The sequence below is a fragment of the Balaenoptera physalus genome (assembly GCF_965194825.1).
Source record: "Balaenoptera physalus genome assembly, chromosome: 8".
NCBI lineage: Eukaryota > Metazoa > Chordata > Mammalia > Artiodactyla > Balaenopteridae > Balaenoptera > Balaenoptera physalus.
This window is the reverse complement of record NC_138887.1, coordinates 121,575,753-121,602,385: the sequence shown is the minus strand read 5'-3', so window position 1 is coordinate 121,602,385 and position 26,633 is coordinate 121,575,753. Positions and strand designations below refer to the sequence as shown.

Genomic DNA, 26,633 nt, shown 5'->3' with positions numbered 1-26,633 from the left:
CAGCCCTCCCCCTGCAGTGCGGGAACCTCCCTAGGTCTTGTTGGATGGAGAGAACACAGAGCTATAGGGGAGGTTGTTAACTTCCAGTCCAGACAGGCAGAAGCCTTACTGTCGTGTGACTTGTTAATCCAGGTGCCTCGGCCCCGGCAGTGCATCGACCTGCCCCGAGCGTCCCACTGGCCGCAGGCGGTGCTGACCGAGCTGAGTCCTGGGAGCCGAAAGCGTCACCTGGACAAACAGCTGTGTCATCTCCACCGAATGCTGTGCAATTCAGGCCTGGGAATCAGGCCTTCTCAATGAGGAAATGCCACAACAGCTTATGTTCTTTCGTCCATTGTGAGCAGCTTCAGAAATACTTATTAGCCCAATACACAGCCTGGATGGGCTGTCCTTTGGAGGACCAACACCATGGCCTGCCTCCTTCCCTGCTGTAGTCAAGACACAACAACAGAACAGACAGGCAAGTCTGACAAAGCCTACCATGCGCTTTGCTAGCCTAGACGGGAACCCGAAGGTCAGAGGCAGGTGTCTGCTGCACAGATGCTGGATGCTGGGCACGGGGCCTCTGCTCCCCTTCAGCCTTGAAGCAGCTGGCAGACCCAGTTCAGGGCCAAGCTGCTGGAACATGCACGCTTTTGGACCTGGTCCTTCCACCAATGAGAAGTGATTCTCAAAAAGAGACTCCTCCTCCTAAATCAATCTGTCCAGGAAGTGAGCGATGCTTGGGGCCAGAGCCCTCTTAACCGCTCTTGAGGTTTGTTCCAGGGCCGCCCACGAACAGCCTCTTCAGGAAGCTTCCACCCTGCTCGCCACCTACTTCCCCAAGGACCTGTCATTTACAGAGCGCTGCAAAGGGAACGGTTGTGGGGACCGGGCTGGAAGGCCCCCGAGTGCCCACGTCGGGGCAGGAGAGGCACAGGCTCTGCCCTGGGCAGGAGCCCCAGCACGCAAACCAGCTGGCCTCGCGCAGGGACCAGGTGGAGGATGGGGACCAAAAACCCCAGCCTGATGGGGTAGGGAGTTTACAAAAGGGGGTCTAAACAGCCACCCTGGATAACAGTTTGGTAGTTTCTTACCAAATTATACATTTACTGTACGACCCAGCCATTCTACCTCTAGCTATTTACCCAAGAAAAATGAAAACGTGCCTATAAGAAATTCTGTATGCGAACATTCACAGCAGTTTTATTCATAACAGCCTCAAGCTGGAAACCACTCAAATGTTACATGGCGAACACATAAACAAATTAGTCTAACCACTCACTGGACCACTTCTCAGCAATAAAAAGAATGACCTACCTGCACCGGCAGCGACGTGGGTGAACCTCAAAAGCATTCACGCTAATGAAGCAGCCACTCACACAGGACTACGTAAATATGACTCCATATATAAGACATTCTGGAAAAGGCAAAACTACAGGGATGGACGCCAGGGGCAACCACAGTGGGTGGAGGATGGGCATGGCGGAATATTCTGGGGAGATGGAAATGTTCCCTATCTTGGTTGTGGAGGTGCTTCTATGATTGCACCCATTAGTCAAAACATAATGAAAACTTCTCATTTAAAAAGTGTGAGTTTTACTCTTAAGTAAGTTATGCTGCAATGAGGCTGCAGTTATATAGATGTGACCAGTGTATCCTTGTCTCTCTAGGGTCTGGGTGACCACCCATCCCGCTGTCCTTGAGTGCTGCTTTTCTGGACAAGGCTGTCCTTGAGGTTTAATCTATGCGAATGTCACTGAAGTAAATAAGGCAGGGGGCTTTGTGTCCAGTCCCCGTAGGGACCGCCTGGAGCAGAGAGAAGGTGACGTGAAGATAGAACAGAATAGACAAGATGGCAAGTGACACCCGTGGCCTTTCCACTCTCCGCCCGTGGCTAGTACAGCCCTGGCTCGTGGCGGGGGTGAGTGCCGTCATTTTGCAGCAGGAGTGGATGCACAGCACACGTGCTGCAAGCATCTGGCAGGCTCGGCCTCCAGGGCAGTCCGCCACGCGCACCAGCCTTTTCTCTTTAGGAAAAGGTCTGTGAGCAAGAACAGAGCTGACCTCAGGGATGCAGACAGAGCCTTCTCAGGTGACTGACACTCAGGCCCAGTTGAAAGGGTTCAACACAGTTGCCTCTAATTTGGTGTGACTTAGAACTGGCCCTGTGATTCTTCAAGAGAAGCTGGTGAGCAGCCGAGCTCCGAAATGCACGACTCGGAATAGGCGGCTTCCAGGATGAGCCCGCTAGGTGGCGCTCACGTCAAACTCCAGCCCAGACACAGAAGGAGCCTCATCACGGTCCCTTTCTGGGGATGAACTGAGAAGACAGAAGCGCAGGCTGTATCTCATCTCCGTGGTGCAGACGTCAATGCTATTGAGGCTTTAATGCATATCATTAAATAAATCTCCAAGAACGCTGTTAACCGGCGACCTGCCACTATTTCTCTGTCGAGAGGACTAGGAAATTAGTGTTTCTGGGGAAATGTTTGTCATTTTTTTCCGGAAATAGAAGGGTTATTTCTCAGCTCCGGATAAAATCCTGGGGGTCACTTAGTGATGAGAGCAAGTGAAGAAGTGGGGTAGGACCAGCTGACCCCAGATATCCAAACTAGAAACACCTGAGTAAGTTTAAAAAAACTCTCCTGAGGTCCCACCCTCTGAGACTCTGGTCTAACTGATTTGGGGTGGGTCCCAGGCTTGCATCTTCTTATACTGGACAATATCATTTAATTAATTAACTAACTTCCTCAACTGTCAGCCAACATCTATGGACTCCCTCTTGCGTTGGGAACAATTCAAGGACACGAACACACAAGTTTAGGTTCCACAAGGCGCCTGACAAAATCATGCGTCATGCATACCTTCACCTCGTTTCCAAGCGGGTTTGTTTGCTTGAAAATCTTCAGATGTGGAAGCAAGTTTTTGAGGACAGCAAATGATTCAGTGGAAAAGAACGCCTTTGCATGTGGCTAGTGGCTTTTCTGCTGGTAGCTCAGATCTGCGGGTGCAGCCTCTCCTGTGGTTATTCTTGGGCACCCCTGTTCTCATCCTGGGCAACGGCCACCAGGGCCACAGACACAGGCCAAGCCCCTCCCAGCAAAACCCCTCTTTCTGACACCTGACACCTTAGAATTCAGGAGAGAAATGGGTCGGGCAGTAAATGCATATTGAAAACATTTCTAAACATTCTGTTCAGAAACATTATATACCCACAACAAGGTAACTAGCAATCTAACGCAAGGATACATTACAGTGTGAAATGAGAGGCAATCTTACTCCAGGGATTCAGGAAGCTGCAGGGGGATTTTTAGAATAGGGGTTTTGATGTATCAGAAGGAGTTGGACACCGTGAGCAGGAAGTTTCTGGCGTGCGTGTGGAGGATGGGGTGAAGGACGGAGAGAGCAAAGGCAGGAGCACCTTCTTAGGGGGGCAGTGATGGCACACGTCACCGATGCGGTCCTTGAGGCAAGCAGGTCCGGCACCTGGAAGGCATCACGTGCATCTCCACTCCCCTCCACCGCCAGCCCCGACGCATCGATCACGGCATCCTTCCCCACAGAGCCCAGGCATAGCTCTAGACCACCTTTAAACTCAGAGCTCCAGGAAACCATTAGAACTGATCAGAGCTGGCACTGAGGAAGAAATTTATTTTCTGTCTGAAGGTAGGGAAATTGCAGGGAGGGAGATTCATTAGATTTGGTTGTATAATGGAAGGTCTTGGTTCCACCATGAAGAAAGCCCGTAGTGCTTTCTGCACTTCAAAATAGGCACTTAAATGCACCATCTCGTTATCCTACAGTATTTCATAACCTTTACATGAACCCTATCAGTCAGGCATTTTATTTCCATCATATGTACGGAGTAATAGTGCCGAGAGAAGCAAAGAAACTTTTCCATGATTACACAGGTAGAAAGGCTGACTGGGAATTTATTCCCAGATAGATTTGACTTTAAAGTTCATGTTATTTTGATAGTGCTTGCTAACAGTTTGGATTTCAGGGGAGGAAGGGAGAGAAGGAGGGAGGCCTGGAGGGGAAGGGAGCAGGAGAGGGGGAAGCAGCGAAGACCAAGTCCTGCAGGAGAGCTCGGAGCTGTCCAGAGTTCTGAAATTACTGTGAATGCCGATAACAGCAGGACTCTCCCTGCCAGATGCCACGGTAGACACGTAAATGCCATTCTAAGAACTCTCTTTCTCCTACATTTTGGCTTCATGTTGGCACTTCCTCAAGTTATACAAGCAATCCTATTCATGCAACTTCCGGCAGCTCTGCAGAGCAAAGTGGGTCTGAGTGGAAGGTCCAGTGCAGGGTCCTGGGGCAGGAGATGTGGAGACACTGACACTGCTGGGATTCTCCCCGCTGCCCTCATGAACTCACTACTTTCAACATTCTCATGCATCAGGCTCAACTCACACAGGCACAGGCTGCCACAGATTTAATCAGAGGGACATGGAGTATAAACCCTTGGCATCTGTCTTCATTTTCCAAGTGAACACCAGACGCCCATAATCCCAATCATGTGGTCTCTACATGAGCCTTCACTGCTCCGCACCGGGTCTCCTAATTGGCTCCACGCTCCCGACCATCCCTTTCCTTCTCTCTACACACACACATAAAACTAATCTACGCCCGCCACCTTCACCACGTCTGTCTTCTGCCCGGTGTTCAGTGTGTTTTTATTGGAAAGACCCATCACACTGGGGTGGGGTTTAGGTCTTCCACACTCCAGGCTCACCCTAAACGCACCCAACCCTATCTCTCCCCATGCAGAGCCCCATGAGAACAGCCCTGCTCGGGCCTGGCCTGGCACCCCACTAACTCCAGAAAGACGCTGGCTCACGGAAAAGGTCAAGCCTGTTTAATGATTTACCCGACCTGGAATATCTCCTCTCTGTCTCCATCTATTAGACCAAACCAAACAAAACAAAACAAAACTTACTCAATTATAAGGCTCCGCTCAAGCCAGACTTCCTTTCTGAGATCCTTTATGACATCTCTTCTTTTGTGTTCAGTGTTTAAAATACCCATTTGAGGCACTTAACCTTATATTGTTATATAAGTCTGTGTCTTTCCTCTTCAAGAAGACTTTGAACTTAAGGATAGCAACTGTGCTTTTGTTGCTCAATACAGCATTTCAGTAAATGTTTGTTGACTTATATTGTCTTTTCTGCTTCCACTGGAGGCAAAACAAGAAAGTCTTAAAAATCAATTGCGGTAAGTCAGATTGAGATGAGATAAAAAGAACTTATTGAGCATTGAGAACTGTAGATAGTTGAAGCTATAGACATCTCTTTTAAGAGAGAAATTAAAATCACATGGGCAGGACTTCCCTGGTGGCACAGTGGTTAAGAATCCACCTGCCGGTCTTCCCTGGTGGCGCAGTGGTTGAGTCTGCCTGCCAATGCAGGGGACATGGGTTTGAGCCCTGGTCTGGGAAGATCCCACATGCCGCGGAGCAACTAGGCCCGTGAGCCACAACTACTGAGCCTGCGCGTCTGGAGCCCATGCTCCGCAACAAGAGAGGCCGTGGCAGTGAAAGGCCCGCACACCACGATGAAGACTGGCCCCCGCTCGCCGCAACTAGAGAAAGCCCTCGCACAGAAACGAAGACCCAACACAGCCAAAAATAAATAAATGAATGAATGAATGAATGAATGAATGAATTTTAAAAAAAAAAGACTCCGCCTGCCAATGCAGGGGACACGGGTTCGAGCCCTGGTCCAGGAAGATCCCACATGCCGCAGAGCAACTAAGCCTGTGCACCACAACTACTGAGCCTGCGCTCTAGAGCTCGCGAGCCACAACTACTGAGCCTGCGGGCCACAACTACTGACGCCTGCACACCTAGAGCCCGTGCTGCACAACAAGAGAAGCCACCGCAATGAGAAGCCTGTGCACCGCAACAAAGAGTAGGCCCGGCTTGCTGCAACTACAGAAAGCCTGCGCGCAGCAACAAAGACCCAATGCAGCCAATAAATAAATAAATAAATTAATTAATTAATTAAAAAAAATCCCATGGGCATTAAAATCACCTGAGTGTCACAGAACAAGTCTTAGCTTTGAAAAATTATTAAAGGGAATTTTATTATTGTAGGGGTTATATCGTTCCTCTCCTTGTAACAGAAAGGATTTGAGCTGGCTAGAAAGTAAAGTCTAAAAAAATTTAATTACAAGACTATAAATATAGATTGGGGATATATTACAATATGAGGAATAACACTCCCAGGCATTCACTAGAAGCAAAATTCTCTGCTGTGCACTTTGCATGTATCATTCCACTTAATTCTTATAATGTGCCTATGAGGTGAGCACTATTATTAACATCTTTTTAAAAATATGGAAACTAAGATCTGTAGAAGTACAGCAACTATCAAGGTCACACAGCCAAGAGTCAGCTGCAGACTGGGATTCACATTAAGGTCTATGGGACCACAGGGCTTCAGTTCTTAACTCCTATGTCATGATATCAGGCAAGGTACTGGGCACTGTGCTATGTTGTCAACCTAGATTTCTATTTTCTAAATAAATGGAATGCTCTTCTGCATCCCAGCCTATAAAGTTAGAGAGTAACCCTGGGCAGAAGCAATCTCTGTCTCAGTTTATTATTTTCACAGATGCAGAATGTGACTTCATAAGTCAACCAGAATTCCAAAGGAATACAATTCTGTACAATTTGTTTGGTACAGGTAAATAAGCAAGGTTAGGGCAACAATATCCACAGAAGACGGCCTGACATGTAAACAAAAATGCCTCTGAATACTTCTCAGTTTCTGTTCTATTATTGCTCTGTTTGCCAAACTCCAAAATGCCAATGCTACATAACTATGGGGTATACCAAATTTTTCTTAAAATTGATTTCTGTTATAGAAGGATTGATTTTCTCTAGCCCATATGATTTTCAGAATGATCCTAAAAGATATAAGAAATTATAATTATATAGAAATATAATTTTTCTAAAAACAGAACTCAAGCCCATGGGAAAACTAGTCCAAAAAAGAGTCATGTCAGGAAAATGTCAAGAAACAGCCAAGTCTACCAAAAACTGCTATGAAAACACACAATGGACCCTTAACAGAGAAGATTAGCTGGTTATAATCTCTATTATGAAAGATTGCTTTATTTTGTTGACATTCTGATATAAAGACTTAGTGAAACACTTTATGTGAAAAATAATGGCTTTAATTCTGGCTTAATAAACAAATTTGCATAAAAGACATGTCCTTTAAGAATACAATTTTTGAAAATTTAGTATGTGAAAGTCAAACGCACCTACCCTTAGGTTCTAGATCTCTGAATAAATGAAAATTCACTTGGCTCGGCATTCTCCTTATAACCCAAGCCGTTACATGCACACGGGGTTCTAGTGGGCTCCAGCTGCAGAGGTCACAACTGGAGGAGGAGGAATTTAAACACAGGACACGAAGGCCTCTTTATGGCTCGTGGAAGAGACAGAAAAGAGGATACCCCCTTCCCAGAGTCTTCCGTCATTGGCAAAAGGAAGGAAACCAGAGTTTAGAGAGCACTGAAAAATTAGTTTGATCCTTCTCTGTGATTGGTTGGAAAGTCTGAAGCCAAGGGAAAAAAATTAAAAAAGCTATAAAGGACAAATAATGCCATCCTGCATACTGAATGGCCTCTGGCTGGAAGAGAGGAATTGAGGGGAGAGAGGGATGAAAGGAGAGGTGAGAATTTGAGAAAAAGATACAGATCTGTGACTCCAGAAGTATCAAGAGAAGCTCTCAGATTTTTGGTCCTATGAGTAATGTAAATTTAAATATTTTAATAGAGATAGTTTTATTTTAAAAAGACAATTGTGCTTTCCTTGATACCCCAAACCCAGCTACGGGGCTGTGTTCTCCCCCTGCCAACTGGTGGAGCTCTGGCACAACTGACTGAGCTCAACAAGCCCCCTTTGGAGGCTGAAGCTGCAAAAGCTCAAAGCCTAAAGTCCCATCCAGTTTGGAAATCCACTGTCTCATTAATACAAATAAGATTTTGACAATATTTGAAATTAATTAGTTCATTTATTTTGCATAAATGGTCGAGCAATGCCATTTTTGGAGAAGCTGTCAGTTTACGTGCTGATGAGATGAACCATAGACATCCTCATCCACCAGAGATTGTTTCCCATAAATGTAACAAGTAATCTGCTACATCTTTCAATCTTATAAGAGTCCTTATGTAACTAAGCAGGACCATATGGGGCCTCCCTGGAACAGACCCCTCACCCCATGCCTTCTGCCTGCCTCTTGTCTGTAGAAAACCTGTAGCATACCTAGGCTTTCTGCAAGTTCCAACGAGTAAATTTAATCAGAGAAGTGAGAAAATGCAGAAGGAAAGGAAAACAGTCAGACAAGACAAAATAATAACAGTATAGCCATTAAACAAAGTCAAGGACCTTCAGTTCCTCCTCAAGGGCCATAGATACTATTCTGAGCCATGTCCTTTGAGCTGTTTTGCAGATACTGAAGCCCCTACCAGGTGGAAGAAGTTAACTGCATGCTGCCCACAAGCATGTAGACCCCAGACCAGTTGGAACCAGAGGATTGATGATGTTGACTCCCAATTACCTCACCACCAACCAATCAGAAGAAGGTCCACGAGCTGATTACACACCCCACCACCCCCCTCTCTCATCCTGTCATTAAAAACCTTCTCCTGAAGCCTTTGGGGAGTTTGGGCCTTTTAAGCACTAGCTACCTGGACTCCTTGCTTGGCGCCTGCAGTAAACGCTGCACTTTCCTTCACCACAACCTGGTGTCAGTAGATTGGCTTTACTGTGTGTGGGCGAGCGGACCCAAGTTTGGTTCAGTAACACTTAGAAAAGCAATAAATTAGCACCACTATAAATCTGATATTTACAGCTGTAATTTTACCCAAGGTGGTTGTTTTGATGGCACAGGACTGAGAGCGAGCCAGGCTATGCTGGATTCCAGCTCTCCTGGGCACCAGCTATGAGATGACAGACAGTTCTCACTGTGAAAGGAGGAGAAGAATGCTTTTTTGCAGGACTGATGTGCTAGGGTAGGCGCACTTGAGACTCATTCAATACATGACGGCAATTAGTATTACTATGATTATTTTTAAAATACCAAAAGCAGCTCACTCTTTGTTGGCACCCTCTATGGGGAGATCATCATCCTCATTGTGAGCGCTGAAACCAAGCCTTCAGCACACACCACCTTGTCCTTCGGTTTGTGGCTGGTTTGGCAAACTCTTGTGCCAGGTTCTCAGAACCTAGTTCTCTTAAATTCTAACTGATGCAGTAAAGTCTTTATACCATGTGTCAAGCACAAAATGCTTTTCAAGTTTCGAGTTTTACAAATTTATATAAGATGAAATGAAATATCCATCATCTACAATAAATTCTATTGTTCCCAGAAGGGGTAGATAAATCTCAAGGCATAATTATACTCCTGCCTGCCGTGACCTTTGAAGATGCATATCTGCTTGAAAAATAATAGAATAATTCCTCCTTAGTGAAAAGCATTTGAGTTTCTATTTGAACTATGCTTTAAAAAAAAACACCTATGGATACTTTATTTTCACTACGGGGGTCATCTTCAGTTTCTCGGGGCTTGATTTTTCTAATAGTCTAACAGAAACGATTAATCACATTTGGCCGCATGTCTGCATGTATCTTTTATTTATCAAATGAAATTATTTTCCCCATGTTTGTTTTCCAAGGATATGCTCATATTCTACCTAAACTTAGTAGAAAACAGACAGCAGCAGTTGTGAAACATCCATGCCGTGATTAATGCTCTCCTATGGAACAATACTTTTTAGCAACTCCTGCTGTTTGTTTAAATTTGCTTAGGAAAATTAGGATGCCTCCCCGTAAACAGTCACGGGAATTTACACAACACTGCCAGCAGCACAATCCAATTTCTTTGAACATTTCCTGAGCACTTCACCTTTTCGAAAAAAAAGTGAGAGAAACCATGGAGAGTAGGAAAGAGAAGGAAAAGGTGGGAACAAGAACACAGGCAGGGGTGAGGGTGGAGGGGTTGTAGGTGGGTGGGGGAGGGGAGGAGGAAGGAGAAAGGAGGAAGACGAGGGGAGAGAAAGAAAGAATAAAATGGAAGCAACAAAAGCCATCCCTGCCACACTCTCCTTGCTCTGCAACTGGTTTTCCCCGTGCCCACGCAACAAATGGCTTCACCAAACTTCAACCATGTCTTAACACCTCCGGACTCCAAAGATGAGCTCCTGATAACGCACCCCACGTTGTGTGTGGCTGTGGCTACCCAGAACTGAAAACTCAGCAAAATCACGCTTGCACTCATGTCTTTCCTCCCCGCTCACACTTTTGGGTCCCAAATCTTGCATTTTTGAGAAACAAGATGAGCTTAGGGGTGCTGCCTTCTCTATTATGTATATAAACCAGAAACCCTTCTGGGATTCCTAGGTCGAATCACCATGCCCTAGAGGGGCCACAGCTGATTACAAAGTGGGGCGGGGGAAGGGGGAATCTTTCTCTGCAAACCTGGGAACCAGAGCAGGAGGTGGTGGAGCTGTTCTAGGAAGGGGGGCTTCACAAATGGGCAAGAAACTGGACTCAAGTGACCCCCTCGGCCCTGGAGGCATCACGGAGGTCCCACAGCGTCGGGACACTTTGCTGTCAAGAAATAAGGTGCCTCATTTCCTGCCCTAAGAATTAAGCAACTAGTCAGCGCTCTGCTTTGTGCTTTTGTTTTGCAGATTTCGCGTTAAAAGAAAATGAAAGAACAATCTTACCCATGAGGAATTTTGCTCAGGACATAATATCCAGTATAGGAGTGTTGATATATCTGAAACAGACAAAAAAAAAAAAACAAGAAACAATAAAACAAACATTGAGACAATGGTTGTGATTATGATATTTTTCAAATCACTGTGAATCCTAATAAACATCCCTGGACCAAAAGTAGTTAGTCAGGAGACCTGGCGGCAAAGTCTTTTATTTACTCAGGAAGTTAATTTGCATACCTTGTTTGTTTTATTTTCACCATTTGCATGGAGTTTACGGGCAGCCGGAGGCTAGATGTCATCTCCATGACTCCCTGGCTTGTGATTAAATCAGGGGCAGAGACTTCCAGCTCCGCTAAGTGTAGCACAGGACTAACGAGGACACTGCTCACTGGAGGCTGCCCGACAGCCAGCTGGACCCTGAAACCGTAAGACCCGCGCACTGCTGTAAACCACGGCCGATGCTACTGTGTATCCTCGGTGAGTACTGAAGCCAAGATAGGCTCAACTGGGCAAACTCCTGCCCCCTTGGACAATTTGATGTGCAGGTTTTAGCTTCACGGAGTGGTCAATAAACTAAGAACTCATTGCAAGGGGAGCATGGCTTTCAAAACTAAGGTAACAACAACAAAACAGCATTTCCAAACTCCTGTAACTCCCAAATCTCAGATGTCCCTCTTAAACTCTTGAACCAGGAGAATACTCCCCAACCCATCAATGCAGTGACTACAATGCGAGGGATACCCCCAAAGAAGGGAGAACGTGGTCTCCATCCTCTCCAGCTTTCTGGACAGAGGCCCTCCCCAGGGTGTGGAATGTGATGGGTTACCGTGCAGGGTTGAAGTGAGAACCGTACACTTCACTTTCTTTCCGCTACCTGTGGAACTTTGGAGAGCTGGCACCCTGTGTGGGCAGATGTTCAGGGACTAGCATTTTGCAAGCAGCTTTCTGCAGATGACAGGTGAGGGACATGCAGCCGAGGTGGACAGATCTACTGTAGAGCACGTGTCATATGGATGCGTTTGGAACTGATGATGGAAGTGAATCTTCAAAAGAAAAATGGGTAGGATCTGCTAATACCTCTGACCCCCCATCTAGTCTGGGCCCCCAGATTAATTTCTAGGAAATCACAGTGGATCAGTTATTTGGAGAAAAAGGGCCCAGATATAAAAAATAAACAACAGCACTTAAGTCCCAATGACCTTTTGCTTCCAGTGATGTCAAGACTCCTGAACCAGACACCTGGGGCCTGGGGTGACCTGCTGGATGGCAGGAGATGGGCATCTGACTGGGGAATTACCTTAAATACTGGTTATTATGAAGAAATAACCTCTAAGGAACAAGATCGTGAAGAAGAACTTCACAGAGCTGCCATGGCGATCTGAGCAGGACCAGAGGACCCTGACTGCTGTTTCTGAAGCGCTGCACGGCGATGCCCCCCCAGGAGAAGAAGGAAGGGCCTGTGGACCAGCCCCTGTGTCCTGAGCAGACTGATGCTCAGAGAGCCCCTCAGAGGTCCTTGAGCTTTGACACAACGTCGCCTCTGTGAGCAGATGCCGGAGCACAAGCTGGGTGGATCCGTCCCACTTCTCCACGGTTATGGCGTCGGGTGCTGTGCTGTGTAGTGTTTCCGACCTCTCCTCCAACTATGTGTCTTTTCATACTATGTGTCTCACTTTATTTTCACAGTAACCCCAGGAAGGCAAAAGATTACCTCTGCTTGTTGAGATAGGAAAGTGAGGTCCAGAAAGGGTAGAGGAGGGCGGAGGAAAGGCAAAGGGGAGGGGAGGAGTGGGGGCACAAGGGAGAGGAGCAGAGCAGGGAGGGTGGACCCTGATTCCGCACCCTTGAGTGCTGGGGGACTTCGTGACTCAAACAAACAGAATGTGACGGAAATGATGGTCTCAGGCTTCTGAGAGCGGATTATAAAAGGTATCGTGGCCACCTCCTAGCTCCCTTTCAGATCACTTGCTCTGGGGGAGGCTGGCCACCATGGTGTGTGGACACTCGAGCAGCCCTGTGGGGAGGTCTGGGTGGTGGGGGGCCGAGGTTCTTCCCCGTTCGATCACCAACATCCAGCAAGGAACTCAGGGAGCTTGGAAGTGGATTCCTCACCTGCAGTCAAGGCTTCAGATGATGCAGCCCTGGCTGATAACCTCACGAAAGAACGTGAGCCACAGATGCTCAGATAAGATGGTCCTGAATTCCTGACCCACAGTAACCATGAGATAATAAATGTTGGTTATCTTGAGCCACTAAGTTTTGGATAGTTTCTTACACAGCAATAAGTAAATAACATATCTAGTTTAAATCCAAAGAAAAAAGATAGCTAATAAATCAGATGTGAGTACACTGAGTTACTGGGTTCCCTCCCTAAAAACTTTCAGCAACTTCTAAAACAAATAGACAAATTCCTTATCCAAAGAGTGTCAGTACAGAAGAAGTGAGGGGCTGGTGGGGGGGCATTATAGGCAAAAACCCTTGGAGGAAGCCTTTGAAATGACCGCAGAGAACAGTCCAAAGCACTGAAGGAGACGGTGGTGGTGATGCTGGTGTCGAGAGTGGCTGGCATTTTGAAGCACATACTATGTACTAGGTAGCGTGCCAGCTCCTTAGCATACATGGATGCATTCAATCTGTATGAGGAAGGTATCAGTATTCCATTTTTAGGATAGGAAAATGGAGTCAAACGCAAGCAAGATTTGGCCTGAGGTCTGTTTCTCTCTAAGCACATATTGGAAATTGCCTGAACAAAGGGTACAGCTCTTAACTCTCAAGTTACAAATCCAAGTTGATTGTTGTCAACTGAAAAATCCAGAATACCAACAGACATAATAAACATGCAAAGTAAGGACATGTGCTGTCTTTCTTGGTCTTATTTAATCCATCTGGAAACAGTGATTTCAATTCATTCTCTGGTTATGACATTCCCAAACCCCTAGACTTACATCTTTGCATACCTCTTTAAATATACCTGCAAATGACCCTGAAATTCAGCTTTGTGACTATCTTCTGAGGGGAACCGATGAGAAAAAGGAAGACAGAATTAAAATAACCTTATAAGGGCAATGGTAAGAAGAAGATGAGAGAGAACTATCCCTTTACAATTCTATGTCTGTACTGTCAGGCAAAAAGAAAAAAAAAGCATATATGGATGGGAAATGTAATAGAATATCTGGAAAACTAAATCACTAATTAGAAAAATTCAAACGAAATGAAAGAGAGTCAAGACGTAGCGACTGGATCTGCCAACTATGTATGGGACAGAAGCATTCCAGAGTAAACTGTTAATGCAAATGGAAAGCCTTTAACATGAAAGTGCAATTATGACTCAAGTGCTACTCAAAAAAACGGGGAAGTGGGAGGAAGATGCGAGGATTCTCTCATTGCTCCAAGAGGAAACAATCAAGTACCATTCTCTTCCACAAGATATTCCCGCGACCTGGAGCCAAAAGAACCCCAAGCACAAAGAAAACAACTTTGAAAGAGGACAAATTTCAAGAGTTTCATTTGCACCATCGATGCCTTACCTCAAAACGCATTAACGATAAGCTATATCTCACTGAAAGAATTTGTTCCTTGGAGAGATACAAGTCTTTTTTTGTGTGTGTGGTCTCTTTCTCTTTTATTTATGCTTCTTTCTTTAAAACAGACTCTAAATACTTCTGATCATGGAAAAAAGTACAAAGAGTTGGAAGCTGATAAGACTGCATTGTTATTTTTCTGTGAGTGGACTTTTCGAAGTTCATGAATGTAAGTTACTTTGGTTTCTTCCCACAGCCACAAATTGCTCTTGGAAAATTAATGCATGAAAACCTGTTACCCAAAACACCATTCACAAGATGGGAAGACAATTTCAGCATATTATTTTTTAAAATATATCATGCAACATAGTTGATACTGGCATTCAATAATTGGGAAAAAATAACCAGTGAAGGGCTTGTCTTGGGCTAAGGTCATATTTGGTCTGCTTCTAATGTTTCTGAAACATCACTCTGCCCACAGCTTTCTTTCTGATCCTCTCCCCTCATCACCCCCTGAGCCACACTTTTGATTTCTCTCCAGTCTTTCCTACCTCAGCCCCATCACGCACACTAACCCAGACTCACTTTACATCTTCTTCCTCTATGAAACCTTCCACTCTTGTAGTTTTAAACTATGATTATCTGAATATTGGTAATTTCACAGATCTCCTCAACTGTAGACCAGTGTACCAGATTCCCCCCTCGACATCTCCATCTTATGTGTCACAGGCACCCCAAACTCAATATTCTCCAAGTTATCTCTTATCTACCCTTCAAACCTAGTTCTCCTTTGATACTTCCTATCCCAGTCGGTGGCTCCCGCATCCCCTCAGTAATCTGAGCTGAAAACCTAGTTTCTCCTGACTCCATTCTTTGCCTCCTTCCTCCTCTGGCTCAATTCAATCCATCTCCAAATTGTGCCAAATTAACTTCTTAAGTCCTTCTCAAATCCATCACCCACTCCTCATCCCTATGGCAAGCACCTTCCTTCAGACCTCCCCCCATCCTTCCTCTCCAGGACTAACCTCTGAGATCTTGACCCCATTCCCTCCTGATACCTGTTGAACTTTATCAACTCCTCTACTACAAATTACGTGCCTTAAATTTTTCATCACTCCCTCTCCTTGTTCCTTCTCCCGAATCTGTAGAATTCAAATCTCCCACATTAAAAAATCCTTGGTCGTTCCCCCCACCACCCCTCCGACTCCTTCTTCTTTTTAACTATCATGGCACTTCATAAGGAAAGTCTACACTGCTTCACTTTCTATCACTTTGAACCCACTGCATTATCCTCCCGACGTCCTCAAAGTGCCACCTCCAAGCGGATGTCCCGCTGCCGTACATAATGATATCTTTCTAATTTCCAGCCCGCTCGCTCTCTCTGCGGTACGTGATAAAGGTGACAGGAATCCTTCTCCCTTCTTCATTCCATGGCAGGTCACTGCTTTCAATCTCCTCCTGCCGTCCTCCTTCCAGCCTGTTTGCCTTTCCCTTCTGCTGTACAGACCCCCTGAATGGATGCAGGCACCAACCTGCCACTCTTGGGGGTCTCCCTTGTTGGTCTACACCCTTGGTCTGGAAGAGCACATTCATTTCTGCTTTCTTATGAGGCTTCTTACAGAATTCATATTTTTATGCTTGATCTATCTTCTGAGTTCTAGACTCATATTTTCAGCTTGTGTTGGGCCTTTCAGCATAGATGCTTTTACCCAAAACTTTTACACCACATTCAATATTTTGAAAACCAAATAAACTCTTTTCCTCCTAGAGAATTCTCTTTGATGTGCTTCCACTTACCTGGTCTCTCGGTAGAAACACACTGGAATTAGCTCCAACCATTTCTATTCCTTCCTTTCCTTACTGTCCATGTACAGTTGGTTTCCGAATTTCACTGGACTTGTACCTTTGGAATGAACCTTAAATTCATAGCACGTCTTCCACTCTCAGTAACACTGCCCTAGCTTGGGATGCCTCAGTGGCCCCAGTGACCTTCCAGTTGACCTGCCAGCCTCCCGCCACTGCTCCTCCCCCTCCTTCCCACGGCCTCGGGACGTCCCTTCTTCACAGTGACAAGTCGGGAGCAGTGTGGCGGGTGTGGTGGTTCGGGACAGTTCTGGAGTAGGACACACCTACTCCTGCGGAGCCACTACTATTATTACACAGGTTTAGAGGAAGACGCAGGATCAGTTCTCAGCCTGCTTATCACCCGAGGGGTGGACTCAGGAAAATTACTTAACCTCTGAGCCTGAGTGTTAGAGCTGTGAGTATTTGCTCAGGAAATTTAAACCACGAGAAAGGAATCAAGAATGCTCTTGTTTAAATTTTAAGGAGAATTATACGATCTAGTGACTAGCATTATGCAGAATCCATGAAACTCTTTTTTTCTCTACTCTTTTGGGCTGTAAGAAAACAGGAATGCAGAGTTGGAGCTAACCTATTTCAAGGGCGGGGAGAGGTAGGAAAACAACTGAGATTTTGCCCTGGGTGCCTGGTCAGCACAATCTCTCTATTCTTTAGCGTTCCAATAACGAGATGGATGGTCCCCTGAGGTGGTAAGCCCCCCAGCGCTGACAGAATTCAAGCAGAGACTGGACAGCCGTTGTGAGGAGTGCTCTAGAATGGGTGTGAGACGGAGCAGGACCCTATGGTCCTTGCCCCCCCATGTCCACCGCCTGCCTTTCGTCTGTGGGAAAACTTTAGCCAAAGAATAAGTTTAATCAGAGAAATGAGAAAATGCAGAAACAACAGAAAAAAGTCAAAAGAGATCAAATCAGAATAGTCAGTAAGCAAAGTCCAGCACCTTTAGTTCCTCCTCAAGGGCTACAGGTAACATTCTGAGCCCTGTCCTGTGAGCTGTCTTACAGATACTGAAACCCACCAGGTGGGAGAAGTTAACTACATGATGACCAGACGTAGCCATGACATAAGCTGCCACAGCTCTGAGAACTAGCCTCAAGGAAATGGGAACAAATGACTGCATTTGGTACATATTTCCTCACCCTTTGCCAACTTTTTTGATATCATTTCATGAAGTCAAAGTTCTTGCTGTAATAATTTTAAAAGAAAATTTCTCTAGAGGGCCCCAAATAACTAGAAACAAATTGAAACATTTAGTAAAAGAAAAAAAAAGATGTTTAGCTCCTATGATGTAACATAAATGTTAGGAAATGACTCCATATAAACAAAATGTCCTTTGTTTTCCCCTTGGCTGCATATGCCGTTCCCTCCTCATGATCTGGAACTCACAGTTCAGTGTAAAAATCTAGCAGGTGTAAAACAGAGCAGACATAGGGTTGCCAGTTTCAAACTACAAAAGTAATTAAAAGCCCTTAGGATTCAGTATTTGTATCTCAACTCCTCTCCTCCTGGAAGCACTGGTCTTCCACCGAACTTTCTAAATTTAAGAGAGCAGAGATGGTGGTTTCCTCTTGAACCTGCAGCCTCTTCAAATGTCTAGTTCTGCTCTGCGTACCACACCCACCCCTAATACGCCCTAATTCATTCTTTTGAGACCAATCCCCATTCATCTAACTTCTTAGTAGAGAATGTTTCTTTCATCCTCTGTGTCCTTCACACATAATGCTCTCCAGAAATCACTATGAGAACATCTGAGGATAAAAACAACATGGTTAAAAATGAGGATGCATCTAAATAAATATCTTAAATTTCAGAGATGAACAGTAAAACTTTCAGCTGTGATTCGGATCATGTTTCCAAATATCCATTTCAAGAGCATCTCTGACATCCAGAAATAGCTGAGTAATTTCTTTTTAATCATTTCCTGTGTCTTCACTTGGACATTTCAATTCAAGGAGCGCGTCCATGTGTCTTAAGCTCATCTTCTGGAGACAAATGAAATCAGTCATAGGGTTGCTAGGAAGAAATCCAAAGGAAGTGATCCATGAGGCTCTCCTTCCTAACTGATTTTCAGGGACACACACCAGCGCGCCCCAACTTCCTCCCGGGCTCTGTCACTCCCTGTCCTCTGCGTGGCCGGCCACTAAGAAACGATGCCCGATTTCCATACTCTTCCTGGAAGCCAACTTCCCTCCCTTGCTGCCCTCTCTGTTCTATTGTTTTGCCAGGCCTTTCTGCTGACTCATTCCTGATTTTGCTCGAGAACACAACCTTTTCTTTTTCCTTGCTCTCTTTTCTGTCTCTTCTCACCTGCACATACTGCCTGTAGGATCAGCCTTGTGGAGAGGCCAGATAAAAATAAATAAAAATTCCTTACATCATAGAGACCTTTAGAATTTACAAACCACTTTTTTCTGTATCCTTTGACTTGACCCTCACAACACCTGGTCCTGTGGCTGCAGTATCAATAGCTCCTCCTCGATTCTCTTTTAAACTAAGAAACAGAGGCTCAGAGATGCAAACTGATTGGTCCAAGGTCACATACTGTCACAGGAACAGACGCGGGAGGGCAATGTCTTTTCACGTGTGGCTTGACCTTGTTCTCACTATAACACCCTGTCAGGAAAGCTTCTCCCACCCTCAATCACCTCCTCTTTACCAGCTGTAAAGGCTACTGATAGACCCATTTTCAAGAGAACAACATTAAGAAGAAAGTAACCGTGAGAAGATTAATGCCAGAGCCATAATTAGCTCCCCCACTGCACAAGACCAGCTACCAGCCGATGGAGGTCAAGGCCTCGGGGAACGGCACAGAATCCCAGTGGTCCCGGGGGCCAGAGTGGGACATGGAGAGAAAGGAGGACGTGGGGGGGTGGCACGGGGAAAGTCGCTCGCTTTCAGCTACACGGGGCTGGGCTGCGGCACCAGCTCCTTTGCACAGCAGTTCACCGGCTTCTCTGGAGCCTCTCCTGACCCCTGTCCCTGGCGACGCTGAAGGCCAAGTGCACTGGACTCACTTCAAAGGACAGAAAAGGAAGACGGTGTGTGAACACCTGGTTCTCTCCTCTGGTAAACGGGCGCTGATGGAGGGAGGACCCACTGGCACTTAAGTAGCACAATACAAAGACCAACAGCGGCACGTCCCTCCTTGACAAGAAGGTGCACTGGAGACACCTATGTGTTCCCAGGGCCCTGGCTGCGTCTACACCGGCCGCCACCGAAGGCCAGGGTGAGAAGTCCAGTCAGTTCCTCCTCCTCCCCCTCCCCCTCCTTCCCCCTCTTCTGCTTTTTTTTTTTCTTTACATCTCTGTATTTGTGTGTGTATCATAGGATGCTGAGTAGCAGGTAGATTGATTTTTGGCAAGTCGGTCTCCCCACACTGACGCTCACATCACAATCCCAGTCCCCCGTTTTCCATCACCTGCTCACTGTCTCCACGTGGATACTCTGCCCTGTTTATCCACGTCTAAGGCGACTACTTTCTCCTCTCACTGCCTCCTGACTTCCTGTTCACGTGCAGCAGGAACCCTCCTGTGCTCACACGTAGGAGTGGGGTTTGGACCCGGGTCTGACCTCTCACCAGACTGGTCATTTGGGTACCTTTCTTTCATTTTCTTTCCTCCGGATCCCCCTGGACCCGGTACAGGCCCCCGTCCCTCAGGAACTTTCTAAGATGTTGCCATCTGCCCAACACATCCTGATATAACACTTCCTTCACTTTCACTTGAACTTCAGCAAGTTACCCCTGCCTCCCTCTCGAGTTCCCTTCTCAGAGACTCTCTGATGTGACATCGAAGCGACCTGGGCAGCGTGCTGGCGAGACCCCTCCCCCCCCCATCCCACGGGCATTAGCGTCAGTCAGCTGGTGCCAGATGAGAAGCAAGGGCTGGGGCTTTTCTGCAAATGGCCACAGAGCCACAGCTCCGCGAAGACAGGACCAGGGCACAGTGGTCCAGGAGAGAGTCTTAGCGCCGCCTGGAACGGAGCATCAGGGGACAAATCGACGGGTCCCCAGGAGTGTGTTCTCCCAGTCATGCCCGACTGAGCGTTTTCTACAACTGACAGCTGCCCTTCCATATCAGAAACCCAGTGTTCTGCATCCAAGGCTGATTCAGCTACACACTGAGGGTTCTTAATCCACAGAGTCCCTTAAAACAAATCCTTCGTGGGTACGATAGACAATAAATTAGGATACAAGTGACCTGAGACGATTCTGGAATCCAACGGGTAGAAATCGCTGAGAGCGACCTGTCGCCCAGCTGCCCCAGCAGACACGCCGTCTGCGCTGCCACGCTTTGTGTAACACTTCATACTCCCTGCAGTACGACTTCCTTGTAGCTCGCTCTCTCATTTTCATGAGCATTTTTGAAGGTTTTGTTCTCGTCCACGTTACTATGTTTTCCATGCACGTCGTACTAGGTTTTGTGGGAGGTCATGTCTGTGCTTCCCCCCTTCTCCTCCACCTCTGAGACAGCTCATGTTTCCCTTTCTTGAGTTTCTTGAGAACCCCCATTCTCAGGCTCTTCTTTGCTTATTCTCAGAGGCCTTTCCTTTCATTTTTCAGCAGTAAAAGAGATCCTCAACGCCCCTGAGACAGGCAGCTCCTGGGTGACATGGACACTAATGGTAGGAAGAGAAGGGAATTCTGGCAGAGGCTAGCTTTCCTGCTCTGATTCCAGCTTGCTTTCTGTTCCCTTGGCTGCCTCCTTCTGGAAGAATCACCCCGGGTGAGCAAAGGGCTGGGACTTGTACCACAGCCCTGGGAGCGATTTCAGAGGCTCCAGTGGGTCTGGTTTGACTGGACACCATACACGCACAATGAGGGGTAATCAGGTACCACCAGGGTCCTGCCTATGTTTCCAGAATAGCGAAATCTGGCATCTGTGATTATCATCATAACCAGCCTCTCCGATGTCTTCTTGATCTGGAATTACCAAATATAATGCCACTGTTACTATATAATGTGCCACCCAAACAGGCACAGAGAAAGTGGAGCGATCAATAATTTTGTTGGGAAAACAGGCACAAATTGTTTGTCTGGAACCATCCGTTCCAGACAAACCAAGATATATGGTTTCCCTCGTTATCGCTGCTATGTGAGCGATCCTACCACAGCCAGAATAAGAAATTATTTTCTCAGTTTAACTAGGGGCAGGCACTTGTAGAAAGAAATTCAACAAAGACCTGGTAAATGAGTCTAAAAACAGACAGACTAAGCACGGGGGTGGGGTACTGTGTTGAGCACGTCTCCAAGAGGACTCACAAAGCCCGGGGCTGTCGAGGCACCATCTTCGCCCAGGTCAGCTCCTCACGCCACACGGCACCTGCCTCGTTCCCCAGCCTCGAGGCAGACGTCCCACGCCAGAGTTGGATGGCACTGTTTGCTGGCAGGTGTTACGTGCCCAGCTTGAGGTGAGTGGAGAGGGCACTGGGGCTGAGAGGGGTCGTGGCTGGTAGCTGAACAGTGAACACAGGGCAGGAGGGGAAAACCTGGGGACAAGAGGCTGGAAGGACCATCTTCCTTCAAGTCAGAAGAGGTAACTTAAAGGTTTAGAAAGCGCATACTGAAACAAATGTAGAAAAAGCCCTGTAATCAATTGGTTATAAATACGTAGGGTTATACCAACCTCAGAGGGGCTTAATACATACTATGAACATTATAGACACATATTATAGACACATTCTCAGCAGTCTCCCAAATCATGCCATAGTTACTAGGATATTACATCCCAGGTTAGGAGGAAAAGTAGATGGAATCAATTAAAAAAAAAAAAAATTCAGGTCCAGAGTTGACTATCCTTGAGACAAAAAGAACTCTTGAAAATGGGGGGCGGGGCAGGGGACAAGGGAGTAGCTGGGGTGGTGTTTCAATTTTCATTCATCTATGAATGTCCCTAGAAATCTCAGTCTTAATCATAGGTGATCTTAAAATGGCATTTAGTTGATTTAATGTGAGTTGTCTGTCATCGTGGATGGGGAGGGATCCACTGAAATGATACAGGAAAGTACTGTCTGCAGGTGAGGACAAAACTGTGCCATGAGGTCCGGGAGCTCAGTACACAGAAATGGAGAAGGGTGTTCTCTCTGATCGCTGATGGGACAAGAATAATTGCTTGGAGAGAAGATTCCGTGGGCAGCATCAAAAGAAGAAAAACTCATTCAGAGTTAGCGTATCCTTGAAACTATCCCTGTAATTCAGAGGGAAAAACCGCAGCCCGCTTGTGTCATTACCATCGTTCTGAACATCCCCTCCTAATTGGCAATTCTGTGTGTAGTGAAATTTTGTGTTCTGTACAAGAGGGCTCTAAATATATCTTCTGGTTTGACAATTCCAAAGATATCTGAGGAATCACGGGATGTTCTGCCTTTGGTACGAGTTTTAAACCAGGGTTAGAAGCAAAGGAGGTGGCATTTTAATGCACGGCATTCAGGTGCTGCACGGTTATGATGAGGCCGACATCAAAAAGTGATCAGTCGATACTGACTATACGTTTGCCGTATGCTCAAGGTCCTCTAATGAGCACTTAAGGAAGAATCCTTCCCTGTTTGGACTGGGTCGCTGAGTTCTGCACTGCTGTTCCCTGAACTAAAAATACTGAAGCTAACCAGCTTGCAACGGCTCCTCAGGACTCGCCAGATGGCAACTCAGGGCTGTTCTCAGAGCTCAGGGCTGTAGCAGAGCTTTTCCAAGTGTGGTCCACAGACCACTTACTGTTGTCAGAATCATCTAGTGTGCTTGCCAAAAATGCAGATTCCTGGTTCCACCCCATATATGCTGCATCCGAGTCTTTGGGGCTTTGAATCTGCCTTTTGACAAAACCATCCAAATACTTTAACAAGTGTTCCCGGGCGAGGACATCAACGTTTGAGAACCTCTCTCCAAGGCATTTGGTTTGCAAACCTGGCACCACGTAGTGTTACTGGGGACCTTTTAAAAAGTACTGATGCTCAACCCCAGCACCAGAGAACCTGATTTACTACATTACTGTCAGGTGACTCTAATGTGCAGGCAGGTCCACGTGACCCGTTCCTCCAAGTACACCTCTGGATGTTACTGTACATCCACACATCTACACCCAAACACACACCAACAGAGGACTGAGCCCTGGTCCACACGGGCTCCCTGCTGTCAAGTTCATCACTGAAGGTTCTCAGGGCTCTTTCAAGAGTTTCCTCCGCCCGCAGTGCTATAAACTGCTGTCTCCCCTCACCAATCTCAAATCCGAATCTTCCCTCTCAGCCAGCGTAGCTCAGGGTTTCCACTTGCGTATTCACACATCACTGGTGGCAGGTGAGGTATTGAGCAAACATTCTTTCCATCACCCCAGGTCTCCGCTTTCATACATAATCAAAGGGTAAAGGTAGCACCTCAAACCCGGATTTCATTGAAATTATTGCGTAGGGCAAAGCAGGGACAGGTGACAGCCTTAGGCTGAGGCTGATCTGCAGGTACTAGTAAACAGGTGGTGGATGACATATTTTGGATCATGAACACGGAGTCAAATGCCAAGGCAATGAGAAACACTGGGGCGATGATGGACAGCACTGACCAGGGACAGCCTCTCGGCTGTGTCACTCATAGCTGTGCAAACACACATTCTCTAGCCTCGGTTTCCCCATCTATGAAATGGGGATGACAGCCGTACTTACTCCCGTGACTGAAGTTAAAACGAGATAGTATATCTGAAGCATTTTTAGGGACAGGGCTGTGCTGGGTGCTCAGGACACCAGGTCAGCATGGAAATCGCCCCCATCGGGGAGTCTGAGGCCAAGCTTCAGCCTTGCCTTTAAGTGATAGCATGGCTCTGAGCACATCATAAACTCTGGGTTTTGGTTTCCATGTTGGCAAACTGTAGAGGTTCTGTAAAAATGTTATGAGAACCAGACTAGCCTGATGGCTAAAGCTCCTTTCTGTATTATGATTTTCTAAAGGAATCAGTGGTGTAACAATATAAAGGGGAGAACTGTGCATGAGAAAGAAACACTATGAGTCCACAGGAAGGACAGAGAATTCAGGTTCCTGCAAGGAGGCTGGTCTCCCAGAGACCTCGGTCCGAATACCTGCATTCAGCCCCTCAATGAAGCCTTTTCTCATCCCTAAGAATCTCTGCTGAGTGCCCTCAGGGAGGGGAAAGGGCACCCCACCCTGCGAAAGCCCACTGGGGCCAAATGAACAGTGCTAGCCTTTGATCTGCAAGAAAAGTGACTGTGCTATTTCCCACGGGATATAGTTCCAGAACGATCCAGCCTGGAAACTTCTAGCAGCTTTCCTACAGCCACATAGGGGAAAGAGCGGAGAGTGCAGCCAGCACCAAGCCCAGAAACAAAAAGGGAGAAGCCGAGTCCTCACGTCACCTGAGTCCTGGGTCTGCAGCTCCCATGGCCGCCTTTCCCCCGTCAGTGTGTCCTTCCCTCCCCTTCCTGACTTAAGCCACTTGGGGCCAAGTTTTCTTTCTCATGGAAAAAAAAAGCACGACCTGTGCCGATTACCTGAAGAGCCTTTGTCCTCCTCCTTTTCACGCACCTAAACTTTCTCTCTTTCCCCAAACTGTCTTCCACTAGCCTGGACTCCAGGGTTCCTCTTCAGCCTCCTGACCAAGGACAGCTCACTATTTCCTGAGAGCAAGCCTGTGGGGTGAGCCTTCCCTTTTTTATACGCTAGTAAATACTCCAGAAGCCAAAACCCTTCATGTTTATTCCTTCACTTCTCTGCTGATAACACTGGCAGGAGGTGTGGGGTGGTGAAGGCTGCTGCTACCCGCACAGACGGTCGGGGATAAAATAGAGCCTGAAGCCTGGTTTCAGTGTTGGTCAGCAGGTTTTACCTCAGAGGACCCATCCTTACTGACCACCTGATACAACACAGCTCCACAGTCAGATCGTATGAGCCTGAAGGCTCCTTGCTGTTTATCGGATGGAGATGGTAGTAGGATGGGAATACCAGACCCCACAATTCCAGTGTCCTTGGCTACACAAGCAATAACTACGAACAATACATTGTGTGTATCCCCAAGAAAACGCCTGTTTCCCACGTGGGGTGGAGTGAGGTCCATGTGGGAATAAAAGACCTTGCCTCCCACCCCTCTATCCTCACAGCTGGGTTTGTTCTCTGCTCCAAATACAAAGTGTTGGGTCCTCCTACAAATCCCCAGTCAGGGTCAGTGGGCACTTCGCATCATGGGCTAAGTCAGTGAGTCTCCTTCAAGACCAGACCAAACACGTTCTATCAGAGATACATCAACATGCAGTGGACACATAACATGTATGTGATGTTGGGCAGTGATGCTGTGACATCAGCAGATACTCGGAGACACTTCTGAAGACCATTCCATGACCTCCAACTTGCAGCTGGGTTTTCTTCTTGGCTAAAAGTTATAGATTTTTAACTTGATGAAATAATATTCTTCAGAAGATAAGATTAGGGAATTTATGTGTTTGCTTCCTTCTATCGAGATGGGATCTTTAATCTAGTGTCCATTCCAGAGTGTTTTCTGTTGCTATGGTTACCTCAAGGTGAACAACTACTGCTCCTCAGGTAGGTGGAGATTGACTTTTATCTATTTGAGCTTATTTTCTCCTCCTGTTTGAATTTACTCTGTTTACTTAGTTGAACCGAGTTCTAGATCAAAGAACCATCTTATGTTTGGAGGGAGTGGCTCTGGTGCCCTCCTTGAGAATCACTCACACCCAAGGTCACAAACAAGCAGATATTCTCCATCCCCATCATGCTGTCTCCTTCCCTCCCAAACCCTCAACCCTGTGTGTTGGCATTTTCAGACTCCTTCTAAAGATGTTGGACCCCACCCTCTTTCAATTCAAAAATAAAGGGAGACTTTGGGACTTTCCTAAGCTCACAATTTCAGACAGTCGTGAGCTGTTTATAGCAGACAATATTCAATTTTGTAAAGGCACTCAGAGCATTAGAGCCACTTGTTAGGAAGACGGATTCCTAAGTCTCGCCCTAGACCGGCCCACTGAGAGTCTGTACGGGGTGGAGCGGAGGATCAGATTCTTCACTAACCACCTGGGAAGTTTTTGATGCTCATAAACATTTAGAGCCACAGGTTGATGGGAGACCAAGTCCAGCTGAGTATCTGGAAGGTTTGTTCAGAAAGTCTTGGTAAAAACCCGAGGCCTTCAGACAGAGCTACTCCTGGTGATGGGACAGCTGGTCGACCCGGGAAATGTGCGAGGCTCCCCAGAGCTCAGGGAACAGTGGGCTTGCCACTGGGGTGACTGGGCCCAAGAAAGCCAAATCCAGGGCCTCTGGGTGGGGCTGTACCTAAAGCATCCCAGGAAGCTGGCAGCCTACTTCTCTCCTTAAAAATCTCCTTGGGAAGAAGATTTTCTTAGAACTGGAGGGGAAACACTATGCTTAAGTGAATAAGCCAGACACAGGAGGACAGACAGTATATGATTCCTTTATATGAGGTAGTTAGAATAGGCAGGTTCATGGAGACTGAAAGCAGAACAGAAGTTACCAGGCTCTGGAGGAGGGGGAGTGGGGAGTTAGTATTTAATGGGAAAGGTAGTGGT

General features: G+C 46.6%; 1 protein-coding gene and 1 long non-coding RNA gene across 7 annotated transcripts in view; one reads left to right on the top strand and one right to left on the bottom strand.

Moving 5' to 3' along the window:
- The window catches only part of DPP6 (dipeptidyl peptidase like 6), a 1,128,731-nt gene that overhangs the window by 219,084 nt on the left and 883,014 nt on the right, over positions 1-26,633 (bottom strand). For all 6 annotated transcript variants that reach the window (XM_082473772.1, XM_082473771.1, XM_082473774.1 and 3 more), the window contains exon 6: positions 10,726-10,778. In XM_082473772.1, coding sequence (XP_082329898.1) covers positions 10,726-10,778 — 53 coding nt within the window. The remainder of the gene's footprint in view (positions 1-10,725; positions 10,779-26,633) is intronic.
- LOC309666401 overlaps positions 1-26,633 on the top strand; it is a 445,852-nt gene that overhangs the window by 230,717 nt on the left and 188,502 nt on the right. The window lies entirely within an intron of this gene.